Consider the following 20,962-nt stretch of genomic DNA (forward strand, 5'->3'; position numbering starts at 1 on the left):
TACAGTTCAATAACCAACACTATATTAAACTGAATATTATATTGCAATTAAGAATGAGGACAAAAATCTCTCCTCTTTCCATACATATATTCAACATTTTGCATTTTTTTTTCTTTTTTTTTTTTTTTTTTTTTTTTTAATTTAGGTTAAATAATTTACCTACAAAAAAGCTGTAAGAATTGCTTTGGATTGCCTTTTAACAGTATGCAATCAAAAGAAATCAATTTTTAAAAGTTATCTTGATATCATGAGCCCCATTTCAAAACAGAGTACAGGAAGATGTTTAGTATATTACCCTTTCAAGAGTAATTTCTTCATACTCATAATCTGCATCTGTGCCATTGACCTAAAATGAAAGAAAAAAGTGAGACTTAGGGAGGATTTTACACTTTACACAGGACAGCATTTGTTAGGCTGGCAACTCACTCCCATCAAATCACAGCTGATTCAAACTACTCAGAGCTTAGAAAAGGCTTGTGATTTTCCCATACTCCTCTACCTGAATTATCAGGTATTTCCTCAGATACTATCTTAAATGCAAATGTTCCAGAGAACAGACTGTTTGACATAGATATTCTAGAGTAGAGGTAACAAAATTAAAATTGATGGAACAAAATGGGAGAAGGGGATAGAAAAGAGATTTTATGTATGAACAAAACAGTATTTTCAAAGTATTGTTCCTCTCTGACCAGAGAAAAATCAAAGATAGGTGCTTTAAAAATGAGCCTTTTTGTATAAACCTCACACAAAAAAATGAAAACAAAAAACAATCCCCCTCAAACATCCTCACCTCTCCCTCAAAAAACCTTAAAACTCAAACACCCCCAAAAACCCAAGGAGCGAAACCCACCACCCTCCACAAACCAACACCACCACCGCACACATAAAACACAAAAACACACAAAAAGAAAAAAACAAAAATCTACACATCCACATCACACTGAGGACTCAAAAAAATGTTGTGCTTAATCTTGCAGTGAAAACCAATACTTTTTATTGCCTACCTATTCCAACTATACAGATCAAGAAAGTACGTACCCCACATACCAAATCACACAAGAAACAAGGCTTAYATAAAGCCGCGTTTAAAAATGTTTACATTACTAGTACTATTTATGTAAAATATCTATTAAGGATCTGTAAGTTATAACAAGACTAAAAACTGAAGAGTTTACAGGATTATTTGGTAAATAGTCTCAGTCTTCTTGTCGGAAACAATATCCATATATATTGCTACCTATAGAACTACGATGCAATCAAAGAAYAGAATTGAGAAATAAGCAAATTAAGTGAACGTAAGGAACATGCTGGGGCTCATCTTTACCATAAAGATAACATTAAGATTTTGGTTAATTACTAAGATTATTTTATATTTCAATTTTTTCTTCTGTGTATACCTAAGGCAGCACACATAACATGCAGCTACAGRTTATTCCCTATTTCAAGCATTTTAGAGGGAAATATTTAACAAGCTAAGAGATATAATTTATATTGTTTTACAAAGCATCTTATCTGTTGTGAAATCTTCTACATCTCAACTTTTTTGTAGTCTTCAACATACTATTGAAGTTTTCATGAAGATGTAAAATCATACACGCATAGAAGCTTTTTTAAACACGTGCAGTTTTCTAGCAGAGGCAAAAAAAGGTATCTCCAAATTCACCCTAGCAAAATTTAAGATCATATCTACATCATTCCTGGCATTGCTGGAGATATCACAGATTTCATACACAATTTATTAYTGGGCTACATTATCCTTCCTTACAAAAGTTTTTCTTAATCTCTAATTATACCTCCCCATACTGCAATTTAAGTCACATCCATTCCAGACATAAAAGATTGTTATCTTCCTCTTTGCCCAGGACCTCAAACATGGTAYGTCCTGAATAGTTTGTTCAATGGAAAAAAGATGCTGTGCTTTTAAACAGAGGCAATTTCTACATGAAAGAAAGGGAAAAGGTCTTGACCTTATGAATACATGAAACTATCTTTTACTACACCACCACCAGAGAAGCCACTGTGATCAATAATAGTTTTTACATTAACTTAKTCCTCAAGCTATTACATACGAAAACACGTGCTAACTGACCCAGTTAGCACCGAGAAAAGGTTCATGATCACTGATCAGTATGTGGCTTCCTTCACATTCAAGTTAATTTTGATGGTACGGTTAGCCTTTTGGTGTGCTATTAACCCGAGCTGTATGGATTTCCTTGGGCTTTTATGAAGGATTGTTTTTTTTTTTTTTTAAGCAGCTTGAGTAACAGCACTTGCTCAACAGCTTTACAACCCAACTAATGAAAACTGTTCTGACCACTCGCCCCTTGCTGACTTCGTAGAATCGCATTTTGTATTTGTTTAAGAGAAAAAAATGTTACTAGTTAAGATTTTGCTAATTCATGGGGTTACCTCAAAGGTATGATTTTACACTATGTATCACCTAACAATTCCATTACTTACGTGACTGCGAACCTGGAAAGGTATTGCTTTACTCAACCTCCTACGATTACATACTAGGTTGGATTACAGATGGTTAYGGATTTCTTTGTTTTGCATTCACTGCAAATGTTAACTTGGGTATCTTCTAATTTTGAGTGCMATTTGCTCTGTTAGTTTTAGCTTCTCTTCCAGCTTTTATCCTCTACTGTCTCCCCAGTGCCCTTATGACATGGGGCCACCTGAAATGTGAATGCCTTTTTTAATCCCACTTCTTCTCAATTTAATTAGCATGTAGAAGGAGACACCTCACATCCCGTACTCTTCTCCAAACCTTATGTGCGTTACATCAATAGAGCAAAGTGTCCCACCACACTGCAGATACTGCTTAAAAAAAAAAAAAAAAAAAATTTCATAAACTTGGGTCTAATTTGTGAGTGAATTACATCACTTAATTTTTCTATTTAATCTGTTAATTCATGCTTTTGTCTGTCTTGAGCTACTGGAGCTTCTCTCTAGCAATTTCAACAAGCAGCAATGCTTTTCATAAGGGCCAGATTTAGTTTTCTTAACTCACTAACACTAGTACCTAAAGTAGATACAACATTAAAGAACTAGTACAGATATCAACACTAYGTTTAGGGAAGCAACAGAAAAGTGGGAATCAAGTGTCTACAGGAGAAAGRCACAAAAGGAAGTTTCAGACATAAAACCAATGTCAAACTTGCATAAATTCCAAAGCCCRTATCTGCCAGCAGTATTCCTATTAAAAAAACATAAACTGCCAAACACTAATTTTAGTCTCCTAACTCTACTTATTAGCTTGACATTTCAAACAGAACCAACGTATCTTTGATGAACATTTAGAGCACTAAAATTTTAACCACAGCCTCTGCATTAAGTGTTTTATGGAAACTGCAATTGAAATGGCATATTAAATATTAAAATATCTGACTGTACAGTTAAAGAAAGAAATTGTTGCCTAAGGTTAATTCCATATCCAAACAGTTGTATTTTGCACTGTCATGCAGTGATACTCACAGAACCTTCCCCTTGGAATCTACCAAAAGTTTTTCCATAAAACAGGATTTCAGATAAACATTAGGACATCTGAAGAAATTGTGCATCATAAGAGAAGTAAAATAGGCTTTATTAAACCAGTAGCAGAGCAGGACAACTACATATACACGATATTATCTAAAGCTGTAACTGAAAACAAGAAAGCTTACATATGTTGGAGTCTCCAGAGAATCTGTATTCACCAGTACTGGAGGGGGATTTGCCTTTAAAAGAAGAACAAATATTATAAAATTAGAGAAAACAATACTGAAATGAAGCTTACATATCACTTGATCTGCTTAGTTTCTTCAAGTTCTGCTAAAAAAGTAGCCTCAACTAAAGAATCTCAAAAATTGACTTCTGGAACACTTGTTTCTAACCTCTTGGCCTGAGCACAGTGCTTTCACCCCACAAAAAACACCCTTCCAAAACTAAGAATCCATGTACTCTACATACAAAATAGCATTTATTTTTCTGCTTTTTGAGAGAAAGGAATCATGCTCTCATTTGACACATCATTTTTTTTCTAGTATTTGTGATACGACATTCAGAAGTTGCTTCACTAGCCAGTATTTTAAAACCAAATATTGGTGGAACAGTCTTTTTTTTTTTTTTTTTTTAAAAAAAAAAACTTCCTTTGGAACATAGACTTACAGAAATGTAAACTTATGGAAGTAAGATCTACAGAACTGACTTAGGAAAGCATGTCCACGTCAGCAGACATTCATCCACAGAAGAGCAGCATGTGCTTCCATGAGTAATTTTTGATGGATTCAAAAGTTAAAATAAGTTGGAAATTACTGTTACAGGAATAGGAAATGGTATAGCATTCATGTTAGCTAAGAACTAGCAAAATTCTTGTCCTCCTATGCTGTTGAGAATGTTAATACAAAAAAAATAGTTTAGTCTCTTCTTTTTAGAGACCAAAAAAACCCATTAAAAAATAATGGAATTTACTTGAAAAACGTTCAGATAAATACATTTCCTGTGTTTACATTCATTAACTGCCTTTAAGACTGCTTACGGGGGGGASGGGAGGGGAGGTAAATATATTAGGAAGAGGCTGGGTGAAATAAAACACTTTTTGGAACACAATTTAACTACGGGCACAAAACGAGCAGCCAGAARTTTTTGAATTCATCCTCAAATGTTGTAACTACATGCTCTTAGCTGACAAAGTAAGAGGCTTCCAAGAATCGTAATGATTCTGTAAACGCCTAGAATCTAGACTGCTCTAAAAAACCAAAGTGAAATATGTATAGATATATGTCTGACCCCCAAATGCTGCTGATATATTAAAGTCCAATATGAGATATAAAAGCCTTGTGGCACACCACTGAAAGTCATCTCCTTACTACTTTAATTAAGCAAATATTCTTCCAAATTAAAAARAATACTTGACATTATTTCTTTTACTTATACCTATATATAAGCACCCATATTTTTTACATTTATATACATACATATATACACATACACAAAACGAATWTAGAGTGTAACATGCTGTAAAAAAAGATATTAAACATAGTAAAAGAAAAACTTAAGGCTTACAAAACCATGAAAATTTCACTGACCTATTTATRTAGTCCACATACAGACACTGTGATCTCACTAGCATGACAACATACTACYGAGGATTTCATGGTTTTTAAAAGCTCCCAATTTAAAAAACAGAAAATAAGACCAAAGTTATTTCTGAAAGTTCAGCCAGATTTTCTTTACATTTCATYCAACCTTTGGAATTCATTAATATTAGGATTTTATAACAGCAAAGTAATTCAACAAAAGCAGTGTCACYGAAGGCTAGTTTCCTATGAATCTGCTTCTTGAGGCTGGCACCCTATGTGTTTTTTCCTGTCCAAAAAGAGATGGGGAAAACAAGTCAAAAAACAAACTGCCATCCGTAGCCGAGATTCCRATGTGAACAGTGTTTCAGCCACAAACTAGCCAACAGATGCTAAGTATCTTCTGCAATTTCAGTGACAGTTCCTAGTAGTCCTTCTGCATTAATTTTGTATTTTATGTCAAGAAGCAACAATTTTGCATCATTTCCAACCAGCCAGAGGTTTGTGCCAGACACTGCACATACAGGCCTGGACACTGCACAGACACAGGGCAATACGCAACTCAAGAATCAGCTGTGTCTGGAGGGGAGACCTGGTGTTCCAGGCTGCTGTGCAAGACTTCTCCAGATTTCYTAACTGCCTCCAGCTGCTGTGTGAAGGCTTCTTCAAAATAGTTACAGGCCATTTGACAAGCTTGTTTTCAAGCAGACTGAGCACTTGCCTAATGAGAAAAAACAGCTAACAACACAGGGAGGTTTATCTATTGCACAAAAACGCGTCTGCCAAATCCAGAGTTCGTAATTTTCTACGGTGCTTTATAATTGCTTATAATCAGTTTGATGCAGAATTATATAGATAATTCCTGCAGGCACTTATACAGCCTCAGGAGACCAAGGCAGCATTCAGCAGCTGTTCTGCTTGTAACCCAGCTCCGTCAGTGGATGTGGGCACTGCCCCAGCTGTGCCAGCTAAGCAGCCTTCTGCAGTCAAGGAGAATACAAATGTATATAATAAGTCAAGGGCAAGTCCCTGGAAGGGAACCTCACTGGAGCCCAAGTTAGCTTTGTCCATCAAGCYGAGAGCAGCAGCGCACTGGTCTGCCCCAGTCCATTTGCTGCAAATCCTGCTGCAGACAGAAACCCTCTCTAGGAAGGAAATGGCTCAAACTAAACCAATTTTTGGCCTGGCTTTTGAAAATGGTATGGGTGACAACTTCATATAAACACATATCCACTGGAAACTGGACTAGTAAAGTCTTGCAATCATCATTACTGGCCTGAGTAAAATGTAAATTCATAACAGACGTTTAAAATATTAGCACTCGTTACAAGTTGAACCACATAGCCTGAAAGTAAACTTAAGAAAAAATACTGACTTCTAGACCACAAGAAATATCCTTATCATTGAGAGTTTCATTGCCTTTTAAAGTTGATCAACATCTGTTGCAAACAATCCGAGTTGCACACTTCTTTTTAAGAAAGAGTGCATCCTCCACTGTTTGAGCTCTTCTGCACTGAAAGTCATCATAAAAGTCATAATAAAAGCAAAAAAAAAATCTTTGATATGTAAAAAAAAAAAAAAACACTCCTTCCTATCCCAAATTATCCTGTAATTGGCCATGCTGTGATAACATCTTCAAGGTTATCTGAATGATATTAACGTTAGCTCAGGTTTACTGTTTTTATTTTTCTTGAAAGCCTTTTAGTATTGACATTAAGTGCTTTAAAATACAGTAATCTGGAAGGAAAGCACCATAAGCCAGAAATACATTGGAAATAGAGATGGAGGGGAAAAAAAAAAAAAAAAGAAAAGTTTGTACTCTAAATGCCCCCCAAGCACACCAATACCAAAAAATGGCCACAGGGAAAAACAATAAATAATAATAATAGTAATAAGTAGTTACATCCTTCTAGCCTTCATCTCAGCTGGAATGGCTCCACCTAAAAGCATTATGTGAGAACACAAAATATCTTATTCTCTTTCCTTTCCACTGCTTTGGCATTTTTTCTTTAGCTACTTCACAACTCTCTCCTGCCATTTCAGGGCATGCACAAAGCTACACCCCAATTCAAATATGGGATGCTAATGGTTGAGGATCTTGGGGGATTTTATTGTTGGAAGTCTGCAAMGCATTCCAATTTCAGATCCCTTACTGGGCACAGTACTTTCTCTAGCAAAGTGTTGCTCCTATCAAAAGTTTGTAYCATAAAAATCCATTATTTGCAGTATTTTCAGCTCCCTATGCACACACATGGGTGCGTATAATATGCATATTCCGTAAACACACACAGAGAATGAAATGGTAAATAATTTCCTGGCTGGCTGAAGAAAGAAATTTCAAATAATTCCAAAGCCAACAGACAAATACCTCCTGTTTCTAAGACCAGATACTGAATAAAGTAGATGGCTTAGACACAAAAACATTCCCTTTTCAAAACAAACAAACAAACAACAAAAAAAACTACTTATGCAGCCTTAAATCGTTTGAATTATCCATTTCACTGTGGCTTTCACATGTTCCAGTCACATTTGGGTAGCTTGTTCCCTCTCAACAGGAAGATTCACATGAGTTAAACATGTGCTGGTTTTACTTTGAATCCAAACACACTACTTTTGAAGCTATTTTAGAAAGCCTTTTCCAGTTTGCTATACAAATACAAAGACCTCGTAAGCAACAGCTAACAGRTGATTCTCAGATGTGTTTTTACAAGCACAACACCAATTTTGGGTATACTGCTCATCTTACAGTAATATTTTTCTATTGCCTCGCTGATTTTATTTGTCAGAAGTACCAGTAGTGGTTGTTTTTTCTTTAAAAAGCAACTTTTGTAAAGGCCAATCTCTTTCAGAATGAACTGAAAGACAGGAAACAAGGTAACCTCTGGGAAACTGAGGCTTTGGAATAAGGACTTTAGAAATACTAATCCTTAAATCTTTCAAGCATTTGTTTCCTTAAAAGCTATTTAAAGAATTTCTATGCGTAATCCTACAGAAATACTGAAGAAATAGCCATAAGAATTACATGTACTCTTATTCTGAAAATATCAGAACACATAAGGAACTCTAAGGTATTACTAATTTAACTATTTCAATCTCAAGACCTATGTGTGGCTAACCAGAAAGTCAACTTAAATAACAATTAAATTCAATAAATAAAAGTTGAACAAACTTAAAAACAAAAAGAATAGAAACCTGTGGTATGGTGGATGGGATGACAGTGGTCTCAGCAGGGACTGGAGGGACAGGGATCACAGGGACAATGGGAGAAGAGGAAGGAACAGCTTCTGTGGGCTAAAAATAAYCAATAAAATGTCAAAAAACAAAAAGTCAAAACAAAAAATTCAAATTCAACAGCTTTTTATTTTTTAAATACTCAATAGCATATTGATTTGAAGACTATAGACACAACTGAAAACAGACAYCCTTAACTACATTGTTTATGCTGGTGCATTCCCAACAATATGCTAATGTCAATGACTCCAGAAAAGTATTTATACCATCATTCAGTCATACCAACTTACCTGGCAGTCCAGAATAGTAAGACTTTGGAGTCCAAGAGAAAACCCTGTCATGATGCCATGGACAGGCTCAGACTTTATGGGGGCTGCTTCCAAAGCAGAAGCCTTCCATYATGAAACAGTAGCAGCAGCAGGAGGGAAACAGTCATCCAAGCTGACAGTAGCAAACAAAGCTAGCACTCCTTTTTGGTAAGGGAGGAGAACAAAAAATACTGTTTCCCTAAACTGGGCTGAAATTAAATAAAATCCCTTAGTCAGCTGAGTGGAAGACCCTAACATACATTCGTTCTACCTTTCCAGAAATCATCATGTGGGTTTACTATAAAAACATATAGCACTCCTCCATTCTATTAAGAATTTGCATTTTGGAATTTCAGTTAAAATAAAAAAAGTTGCTGACATTAGCTGCAAGAGAAAAAAAGATTAAAAATACCATTCTGGGCTAAACATTGATTCAAACAAATCTTGAGATGTTAAGATACTGGTTGTCAGCAAGCTGTCAACAACAGCAACTGCTGACACCTATAATCAAAATTATAAGTTGAACTATGGATCAAATCTACGGRTCAACTGAATTTTTCCAAGCTATTCCTATGATCTTGAAATAAGCTGAAGCTTAAAGAGAAACACACACAAAAAATCCTGAAAATAAAAATCTCATAATACTAAAGTATTAAAAATGTTTTTAAAGGTTTAGATGTTTTTAAAAAGACAAATTAACTAGTTTGAGCAATTAAAGTATAGGCTCACACAGGCAGAGCAACAGGCCAGCCCTTTAAGTCTGCCCTGTTCCAAAGTGAACAGCTTCACACACATGCAGAGAACAAAAAATCCAACTAATGATGTTTCAGCTATATGCGCATTACAGGTCAAAACTTAACRCAATACTATGAAAAGTTAGTAATTGGTATGTTAGAAAACTCTAGATTTACAGGTGTTACTCTGGAATAAGAGAAGACAAAAGAAAACAAAAATTGCTCTTTATACTGTCCACACTCTCCTACTATTTGAATTAGTAAAATAACTGATGCAGTAGTAGATGATCTCAATTTGAGCCAGACAATGTGCAGACCCATCTTTGCACCAAACACCAATTTYGCTGTTTGTTCCTTGTCTCTGCTCCCAGTTCTCTCAGGGCTTCTCCCTCCCTAGCACCTCAAGAACTCTCTGCCCAAGCAGTTCCAACTTTTATCCTTATTACTACTTCTAAATTTTAATTTTCAAAGCCCTTTTATTCTTTAAGGTTCCAGTCTCATAAGCTGATACTATTACCACTGTATTTGCTATTTGTGGTCTTGCTCTAGTATCCAGACTCTTAAAAACTCTTCTGCTGCTTGGCCAAACTCAGCATCAAGGTTTCTTATGAGTCTCCTCCATGATCACGTGAATGAAGAAAGAGGTGACAACCTTGCCAACTCTTTTCATGGGATATGCAAATCACAGAATGGGTAAGGCTGGAAGGGACCTCTGGAGATCATCTAGTCCAACCCCCCTGCTCAGCTGCGTCACCTAGAGCATGTTAGACAGGGTTGCAGCCAGGCAGGCCTTGAAGATCTCCAGAGAAGGAGACTCCACAACCTCTCTGGGCAACCTGTGCCAGKGCTCTGTCACTCTCACAGGGAAGAAATTCCYCCTCATATTCAGGCRGAACTTCCTGTGGTTCAGTTTGTGCCCATTGCCTCTTGTCCTGTCGCATGCGACAACTGAAAAGAGTTTGTCTCCATCCTCTTGACACCCTCCCTTCAGACACATTTATACACATTGATAAGATCCCCCCCCCCATCTTCTCTTCTGCAGGCTAAAGAGGCCGGCCTATCAGTTTGGAAACTGAATCCAAATCAGAGTAAGATGAGACTGTCTTCATTCAAAGATGAAAGCTTCATGGTATGTAATACTGAGGTAGGTGCGATGGCTACCACATGGAAGSCAAGCAAGTACAGTTTTGCAACACACTATATAACTTGAATTTTACTGCTTATCTTAAAATCACACATTATCCAGGTAGAAAAACATCCAAACACTTCCCAKTTTTCAAATAAAGCGAAATCATTAAAGAAATCCTTTATAACCTATCTTAAGTAAAAAGCCTCACTTTAAAAGCCTTCTTTTGCCTTACGCCCAATTCTTCTACCCTCGCATTTGATACACACTGGAGTACTATGTGAAACCAAACKTTGGGGAAAGAGTTCAAACCAAAACAGGTTCAGTGGAGAGCTGCAAAGACAACTGATGAACAAAGATCTTGGATTTGAAGACAAAGAAAACAAGTGTGCAGCTTGGTTCAACTAGCAAAACAAAGGCTTAAGAGGAGACCACATTCCTCTCCCTAAATACACTGGTGCAAGGGAAGTTTTAGACTGGTAACAGATCATATATAAACACCACAGCATCCAGYAGTACATAGTACACAATATTGGTGAGGCACAATCTCAGGTTTGTGCATGCCACACACGTGACTCAGTTGTACCCTTGCCTACATTTCCTTTTTTCCCCGAGAGCTGAGCATAGAGCCTCTCACCTCTGGGTGGGAGCACAGACAGTTCACACTTTTCCTGACCTTTCCAAACACTAATACTCTTTACTTGCCCCACAGTGAAGCAGCAGAACAAAATTTTTAGATGTGTGAGGTCTGCACACTCTGTAAAGTGTGTGGATGGGGAAGAAAGTCATGCTGGAAAGTAGAAGGGAATGAAAAGGACACTGTACAATCCAAGAAAGACGACGACCCAAGCAACCTGCAGTATCCACTTTTTCTACTGCCTTATCACATCCCTTTGGAAAAGCCCAGGCAAGACCAAATCAGCTAAGGAGAGGTGAGGGAGAAAGATGAGCAATGGAAGAACTTATTTCTGACCCCAAATATAGTGCCCAAAAAGCCTCTGATTGCTGAAGAGCTAAAGAACAATGCAAGAAGTTACAAGATTTCTAACCAGAGCAAGACAACCTGGAACATCTTTCTAAACGGAAGGAGAACACTAATTATAGTTGAATATGGAGCATGATTGGTCCGACAAGGATAAGGTACAGCTGCAAGATCAGCTGAAGAAACTTGAATCACCAGGGATGTCACTTTCCATGCTCTGCTTCCCAGGAACTTCCAGAAAGGAACCTTTTTAATGTTTAGGGATTCTCTAAACTAATACACTGAAGTACTTTTGAAAAAAAATTTTTTTTAAAAAAAAAAAGCAAAGCTTATCCTCAAAATAACTTTAAACAACCTATCTGATCACAGCATTTAATAATCCTGTTTTAGACACAAAATGATCTAAACTACAAAAAGAAATGGGCTTATTATAAGTCTATKTTGACTGTAAATGAACTATGTTACACAATCAGAATAGATTATATCACATATAGGAATGCATGACTTAAACAAYAACACACTCAGTCAGCCTAACAAGATGCACTAACACCTACACTAAAAAGAAACCRTTAAAATACCATGGTAAAACTTGAAGATAGACAAAGCAAAAGACAACTTCCCTCACTTGCAGCAAATTGCTAAAGAAAAAACATTAAACAGTACAACAATCCTAACAGGAAGAGACTGATCAGAAGTATTTCTTTACTAGACATCTTTCAATTTCATCTAACACATCTTTGATTTCTGAGTATAAAGTGGAGGAGAAAAAAAGTAATTGAAACATTAAGTCTGTAGAAGCAGGAGGGATAAAACTACAGAAAAGCATTGCATATTTATTCAGCTGCAGCAAACCCATCTTGTCTCATTTCCCAAGAAGCCTAAATCTTATAAAAAAGCATATCTATAAATACCAAGCACAACACATACCTTCTCCAAAGAATAATTAGAGCATGAGCCATCAGACACCCAACCACTTGTAGCTTTTACTTTTGCTGTGCTTTTTGTAGGGCTCTTTTTTACACTATCACGTAGGTTTGTAAATTTTCCTCTGTGTTTCGAAGAGGCTGGCAGTGTGGCTGAACTAAAAGCTGCATGAACGCTCAGCGCCTGCTGCTGATGCTGGAGAGGCTGCTTTGGCTGCACGTGAAGATTCTGACGTGTTTCCATTCCGGGGCTCCTTGTTAAATCAGTGAGCTTGRGCGTTTCTATTTCACGCTCGTCTACGGCACCACAATATTTGTGGCTGTGACAGTAAGCAGACATGAAACTAGCAATACAAATAGTCCTTTTGGAAAATAAAAGTGAGGAGGTTGAAACAAATATGGGTTCCTGCAAAAGTTTCAAAATGTCTTCTGGATTATGGTGATAGGARAAAAACTCTAAAATGCTGTTGTATCTAGTACTGCATTTTGTGTACTCTATTTAAAGAGCACCATTGAACCACCACACACAACAGTCAATTTGCTAGGCATAAATAATCAATGCAATGCACAACTATCGAATAGATGGCAAAAGTCATCTGACTTTACTAAAAACCCCAAACTACAAAATGTTATATTATTTTCTTTGTCACATAAGCTCCTCCTATCCCCAAGCATCTTTGTATTTTACAACCTCATAACTTCTCCAAGTTTCACAACTACTAAATGTGCCTATTCTTCTCCTTCCTTGCATACTTCATCAGGTGGGTTGAAAGCTAATAAATTKAAAGTAGTTCATGATGAAAAGCATAAAAATTGTGAAGAGGAAGATACACTGTACAAGATATCAACATTAAACTTGCATCAAGAAAAATTTCTTCAGACCACAAAAAACAAATAGATTTACTTCCTCRGCGTTAGCAGTGTTAGAACTTGTATTTCAGTGAAATACAGTGGTGTTTTCAGACTGTAATTTTAAGGTGGACAGCATTTCTGTAAAGCAAAAACTAGYAAAACATAGTTATTAAAAGAAGCTAMGTTTATTCAATTTTTAAATACCATGACCTCTATATCATATTTTTCCCCTAAYTTTCAAAACAACAATAACAACAAAAATAGCTCTTCTCCCTCCCACCTCCCTTCCCCCCAAAACATACACAAAAAGAGGAACAGGCTTGTTGCCATCATCCTGACAAATATTTAACTTCACCAGCCAATTTTAAATCAATTGTTCTAAAAAAAGAAAAGGGTCAAAAGTTAAGTTCCCAGAGTCCACATGAAAATTGACAGCTAAATAGAGATACTGATAGCATTAGCCTCACTGAGGGAGGAAGCATGTTGAAGTCAGTAGTCAACAGAGTCATCTTGCCAGTGGACACAAGATGAGCATTTGCCCAGCTCTGGGCCCACCCCAGCATGCACCATCCATCTCTTGCCCTACGGGTCCATCCTAGGAATCCCCTGAATCGGAAACTCGGGTGCTGGTTAGGGTAAGAATGAAGGACATCAGCCCATAGGACACAAGGCTTGATTAGGTCAGCTGCACACACSGCATTTGAATAAAAACTTTACCAGTTCCAAGCATTAAAACATGATTGTTCTTCATGTCATTACACACTTCCCTACACTCAATCTGAATATTTAAACAATGAGTCAGCATAATTTTGCAAACCAAAATGAACAACTTGAAATACAAACCTAAGTACAAACATTTCCAGTTATCTATAGCATGAATATTAAGAGATAAATAGGAACTGACAGATGCTCCTCTAATCTCCAAGAGCTGCCATGTCTCATCTTCCACCTAGAATGTATGCAATCAAGAGCTGTATAACATATCATTAATGCAATATTCAAAAAACAGAGACAAAGGTTTCTGGCCAGTGACAGGAAGCTGAAGATCTGCTGGTCAGATGAACATTTGAACATGTGGGTATGCATATGGAAAGTAGTAMGTGGAAGATGCAAAGTTGTGAGTGTGCATATAGGTAAACAATTCAAAAACTGCCTATCACAATTTTTCTCCTTYAAGAAATATCTGTAATCACCCTACTACTCTGGGACACATTCCCCAGACTATTTGAATTATTCATAAAAAGGTTGTGTCTTCTTTAGAAGTCTCTACATGAGTATCATATTTGGCAATAATGTGCCAAACGGCTGCTTTTGTAGATCAAAACAAGCATTTTTCAGAGACATTATCCAAGATTGCTTGCAGTCCAGCAAGCTGCATTCATAGTGTCCATTGTACTTGTGCATCAGTACTCCCAGTTTTTCTACTCAGTGTGACATAGTCCAGATTTCTAATTCCTGAACTATAGAAAGGAAGAGGTAAAGGGTTTCCCTAGGTTTTTTTCTTGGGGGGAGGGGGGGGGGGATGTACTTTCAAGAGCAACAATCCAGGCACTGAAACACAGGCAGTGACAAGGGGGTTCATGAAGAATATAATTCACCCAGGGCCAAATGGTAAGCCAGGGCAATCTCTAGTGAAAAAGAACTTAAGYAGCACTGAAATTTAGTGCTATATGGGTATGCAATGTGAATAGTGTTTTGTTCAAAAAAAATCATGGGAGGAAGGGGGAAGGAAAGCCTAGTATGCTCAGAGAATATTTTTAGCGTAAACAGGATGAAAACACAATAGCAAAACAAGAAGGAAAATGGAAAGTAGCAAAGGCAAGAAGGGTGATAGTCACAAAGATCAGACACTTGAGAGTCACAGAGGCCATTCTGCCCAATTACATTCACATGTGGCACCTAAGGCAAAGGCTGCCATGCTCTCGCAGTAGTGGGAAAACAACCTCTAGTAGAACACTAGGACACATGCATAATTCAGAGAAAGAAAAAGAGTTAAGGACTTAAGCAGCACAGCTCTGACAAGATCAGCTTTTGATTGCAAAGAGCCTGAACGAGCAAGTGTTTTCTACAGACTGTACTAATTAAAAGCATGAACTGCTTCACTCTAATACTACAGTCCCATCTAAGTGATTTTTCATAACTAGAGAGGATTCGGGATCACGTTGTGCTTTAGTGTCATTTGCAAACTGTGAATACATTGCTAACAAAGCTGAAACAGTGCTTCGTTCTTTTCAATTCCTACGTAAACAACGTGCACAGATCACTGACTAGGAGGTAATCCACATGTTTTTGGAAGGGTGTTCAATGGGGGGGGTTTAATGGACACTTGCTTCAGCAACCTCTTAAAATGCCAATCATATTTTACAAACTGTACTTCAAGAACCATTTCCGCTCCACACTGTGTAATACTCATCTAGTTGCTGAAAAACAGCACAAGGTGAAAAAAAGCACTAATACCTGACTGGCAACAAGCCTCTACTGCAAAAGTCTTTTTTCAAGACTAGACAAGCCTAAAGAACCAACTTCCATTATTTCAAAAAGGCAGTGCTGGTATCTAGCAGACTCCTCTGAAAACAGTTTTACATTTACTTCTCCTCTTGGCATTGAATAGATACCACACAAACAGCAGCTTATGTTAATGCAACCTGACAGATAAAAACAAATTCCTCTTCATTACATCTTTATAAAATTAGAAAGCAGAATATCTGTCAAAGTCAACAAAATCTTACAAGCAGTAGGGCAAAAAATGATTCAATATCCAGCACCAAAGTTGAAAATGAATTGTGTATTTTCTTTTTAGATATACATAACAAGGTTTGGCATGACACTTTGATATCTTGTCTCTAAACTCTTGAATGCCACAGGACACTTCACTAGCTYAGCTGGCTCTTTGCTGCTGTAAGAGCTTTGCATTCATCTTCCTCCAAATCGCAAAAGACAACACTCAGCTAAACACACCTTCACCTACTGAGRTTTAAAGGAAAAAAGTACAAGGCACAACTGCAATTCACCCTCATTTATCACCCCTGTTAGCTGCACAATGCTCAGAGCATCCAAGTTTAAATATAGTTAGTATCAACATTGCTGCATGGCCTCTATCACGTTCCTCCCTCAGTTAGTGCTATTTTGAAACCTGCTCAGCTCTCTAGTACCTAATGTCAGTGACATTAGTTGTTAAATAATGAATTTATGTCATAAATATTTTCCTGAATATATTTTTGCAATATATAGCAGCAAGGGAACTTGGAAATAAAACACACAGCAAGTATCTCCCCATTGCCAAAACAAAAGCTTGACAGAAATTAAAGTAAAAAGTTACAAAACTTCACAACAGCAAAACATCTAAACATAAACGTTCATTTAAGTATTGACTTGCAGTTCCTGCATGAGAACAACAGAGAAACAGAATACCGTTGCCACAGCTCCCTATTTCCCCCTTTTACTGATGTCTTTCAAGTAAGGAAGAGTCTCTTATCAATGAACCATTATTATACATTTCGCAAGGCTGTATTACTACTGTAATTCTCCAATTCTGAGAAGGACACCATATCTATTTCACATACTGTGGCTAAAACCCAAATCATTTAAAATRCACATATTTGTTCAGCTTCCTAATTGCTGAAGCTTAGAAATTAGTAACTACTCCTACATCATGAGTATTATTTTTTTAGCAGGGAGAAAGGGGGAAGAGGGGAAAATCACAATGTTGTTCAAAYTCCCCTGTTTAAATCAGCATACTCCATACTATTTTTCAAAGATAAATTGCTTTATCACAAAGTCCTAAAGAGACAAAGGTAAAATTATAAAGCTTAATTATGGTCTCAGTCTATGGACAGTTACAATCAAGTCCTTCTCCCATTCTGCATTTATGTAAGGTTAGGCACCTCTGGCTTGGGGTTTGGGGTTTTGCTTCTCCCACCCCTTCTTAGGAGATTCTCCCCTATTCCTTTCCACTATGGAAGGCTGACTCCCAAGGTTTCCTAAGGGTCAAAGAAAGAAGAAATACCCAGATCTCCACGTGGAGACCATCCACATCTCTCCAACAGCAGTTTGGACAGGAAGGACAGAAATGAAGATGAGYCTAATGTGTTTATTGGGATATGTCTTCATTAAGAAATGTGGGTTATTACATAATGACTTTACTAGATGTTAGGAATGGACATACCACCTTGGATCTGTATCACCACCTCATTTAAGTACTGCAAAAAAGGTATGAAAGTTTTATTTGAACTCCAGAGAGAAGGCTCATGCACCCTTGCAGATTAACAGGACTAGTCTGAATGCCTGTGACTGTTTTAGAATTCACTTTTCAGAGTAAATCACGGTTTTTCAAAGTCACATGTATGTGATCATTCTATTTTAAAGACACACAGCTGGCATGGTAGATTGGTAGCTGTGACTAATCTTCCCCCCATCCTCCCTCCAGTCAACAAATTGATTCTCTAACCTAGTTTCCTCCTCAAACCCCACAGCACTTTGCAATGAACTCAAATGACCTCAAAAATCCCAACTTAAAACAGAAGCAAATAAAGAGCTTTGAAAGTGAAAAAAGTGGCAGCAGAATACTGCAGGGGGAGGGAGGGAATCACAAAACAGGGGAGATGACTTGAACTGATTTACAGACAAATGAGCAATTTATTTACTGTCAATTCTTTACAATAATCTCAATCTACAAAAATAACCCAGGGAGGAAAATTTGCACCATAATCACCAAGCAGAAACAAAGCAGCAAAGGCAGGGAAAGAAACAGATTCTTACTTGCTGAGGCCCAGTAAGCAATTTTGCATGTGGATATCAAATAAAAATGAAATGATATATATATGGTAAAATATTGCTTGCAAATATTATGAGCAACTAAACCAATGTCTAGTTCTGAACCATATGCAGCAGGTAAGTAATCTGTATTCTCCAGCAACTTAACACTTAAGCTCAAAACAAACCTAAATAAACAGTCTTGTATTCTGTAAGTTCTATCAAGAATGAATTTAATACATTTAATTTACAACTTAAAGCAAGACCTAGAAAGCCCTATTTAAGTAACAGCTTTAGTAACATAATGACACTTGCTATTCTCAAAGAATCCACAAAGAAGCTCAAATAGTGTTTCTGCATCAGAAAGAACTTGGGCAAAGAGTAACAGCGGTTTAAAACTTTATTATAGAAAAAAATAACGGCAGCTCTAGGGTGCCAGAATTTTCAGCTTTTCAAATTCAAGACATAAAAGGTATTCTGTGGTAGGAAAGTGAAATGAGATAGTGTTCTCAGGAGTGAACACAGTTAAATCAAACTTCAAMCATAAGGCCTAGTTACTGTTTATCTGCCTTAACAGTAAGGACACTTCTCATAAGGTCAGAAAACACGTAAATCCTCACTCCATCCTAAATTGTTCAGGGAATAATTAATTCCTCCTAGACAGCATATTTATTTGCTTCTTTATAAATCATTCTAACAGGARAGTTGATCTATACCTAGCTCTAATATTAGGAAGGAATTTCTCTCCAGTACTAGAAATACGTCAATTAACTCTCATTCACAATACTCTTCAATTTTTATTGAGTATATCTGTAAATATCTGTAAGAAGGTTATTCATAAATTATGAAAATGATGCATTTGAACCTCACTTCAAAGCATCATCATTTTTTCTTAAGTATCAGAAACACTCAGCCTCACCTAAAGCATACCCTCCTCATATGCATCTTAAAACCAGGTGCAACGAAGTGATCTAGAAGTMAGTGAACCCGAGTGAGTTCTTTCARTTTTAAAATAGGTTATTTTATTGACATTGGTATTACTTTTTGAGCAATCTATTATCAGCMCAAAAAGCTCTTTATCAAAATAAAGGAACTTGCCCTAAATCACTGAGCATGACCAGAAAATAATTTAATTTACCTCACATTACTGAGCAACAAAAGTCAGACATAGAAAACATCTATAACAACCTATTAAACCCATCCAGAAATAAACATTAGAAAATTCTGGAATATTAATGACTTCRTTTTTCTATAGAGCATCTTTATCCTAAAGCCATTCCTTTATTTATTTTAACATACAAAAAGCTTCATACATTKAAGTGGCATCAGCATGCTGAATTCTTCCCATACATACACTGTTATAGGYGCTACAGTGCCGATAGTTTTTCATTATTATCTAGCTGCTTTGCCTTTTCTCTGTTCAGAGCTATGGCTAAAATCTTTACCATACGCAGTTACTAGCTGAGTACCTCATCTGATTTTATTCACTCTTACACCATGGAAACACTGGAAGCTATCTCAGAACTTGCTTCCATGACAACATGTGGTGATCATAGAAACTCGAAATGAGTACCATTACACAACATGCCCTGTCTGTATGAGTCATGAAAGTCCAACAGCATTTCAGCAGAATAGGTAGTTTGTCATGTAGGTCTTYAGTAAATTAGAATTAGAAAATTCAGTAAATTAGTAAATTAGAAATTAGACTTAATGCCTACCATTACTTGTGCTAATTCTCACTCCACAAGTAGAGAGATTGAATTATTTCTTATGATACTGTTTGCCAAATATTTCTAAAGATTTCTATATTTCCTAAATTATACTGAAAAGTACGATCTTATGCAACCTTGCAATAGGAAACAAACATTTATGTGCAACTTTATGTTTACCATATTGACTAAAACCAACATGTTTTTAAGAGCAAGTTTTATTTATAAACTGATTTATGCTCCATAATTATCCACAGACATTTTATCTGGATTTCAGGTTAACTGCTCTGTGGATATAGGAGCACTAAGGCAGCCAGCTCAGATTTGATTACTTGAGGTGCAACACTGGCCAAACGCTGCTCTGCTGCTGCTACCATATATAGACAGCCCAGAAGCTGCTTAACCTCGCCAGCAGGGCAGGAAAGCAGAGYCGAGCAGCCCCAGATTTGCCTCCATTCCATACAAAGACAGCTGGTTAGCCTAGTTCCAGCTAATGAGGCAAAGTCCAATATAATAGCACTAACATGCACCTGCTGAGCCCTCTTTGATTTGGATCAGGTGCRAATGCCATTTAGATCCCCACAAGTTCCTTGGTGGCTCTTCTGCTCCGGTTAGAGACCCAGCAGCCAGGCAATGGGACTGATCACGGGAACCAGCACCTAACCTGGGAATAGCATACTGCAGTGACAACCAAACGGCTCTGTAGAAGTCAGACCCAAAATGCAAGAGTAACTAATTCTGTCTCAGTGCCAGCCATGCCAAAGGACGCCTGGGTTTACATAAAGGAACTGTTACCAAACTTACCAAAACTTGCATTAGCAGGTTTTGGTATGGCATATCCTTGCCTCATCGATAGAAGAAATCCCAATTAAACTGACCTGAAAAAAGTGAATGACAATAATTACAAGAAGTTAGTTGAGTTTCTCAGAATACTTTAAAATACTTGGGGGGGGGAGGGGGAGTCCTGAGTCAACACTTTATGAAGAATCAAAAATTCGTAAAATTAATCTGGACAGAATACTAGTTTACACATTTTTGCATATTTCTATTAAGTGCAGATAATTAAAATGCCAAAAGATAGTCTACAAGAAAACATTTAATGTCTTTAGAATTGAAATATTTGAAGTTCTTCGTTTCATAACATTCTCTAGAAGGAGTTGGGAGGTCAGGATTATGACTTCTGAATTTAAAATTCAGGGAAACCAAAATCAGATTTATCAGATAAAGACTATTTGAAGAAAATTTTGCAGCTTTATTTTTATAACCCCAATCCCAACACCACCAT

General features: G+C 36.9%; 1 protein-coding gene across 1 annotated transcript in view; it reads right to left on the bottom strand.

The window, feature by feature from the left end:
• Nucleotides 1-20,962, bottom strand: part of DLG1 (discs large MAGUK scaffold protein 1) — a 185,211-nt gene that overhangs the window by 57,618 nt on the left and 106,631 nt on the right. The window contains exons 7-9 of the mRNA XM_085298703.1: nt 8,253-8,351; nt 3,666-3,719; nt 296-346 (exon numbers count right to left, since the gene is read on the bottom strand). Coding sequence (XP_085154829.1) covers nt 296-346; nt 3,666-3,719; nt 8,253-8,351 — 204 coding nt within the window. The remainder of the gene's footprint in view (nt 1-295; nt 347-3,665; nt 3,720-8,252; nt 8,352-20,962) is intronic.

The sequence above is a fragment of the Rhea americana genome, unplaced genomic scaffold (assembly GCF_003343005.1).
Source record: "Rhea americana isolate MKP2758 unplaced genomic scaffold, rheAme1 scaffold_14, whole genome shotgun sequence".
Lineage (NCBI taxonomy): Eukaryota > Metazoa > Chordata > Aves > Rheiformes > Rheidae > Rhea > Rhea americana.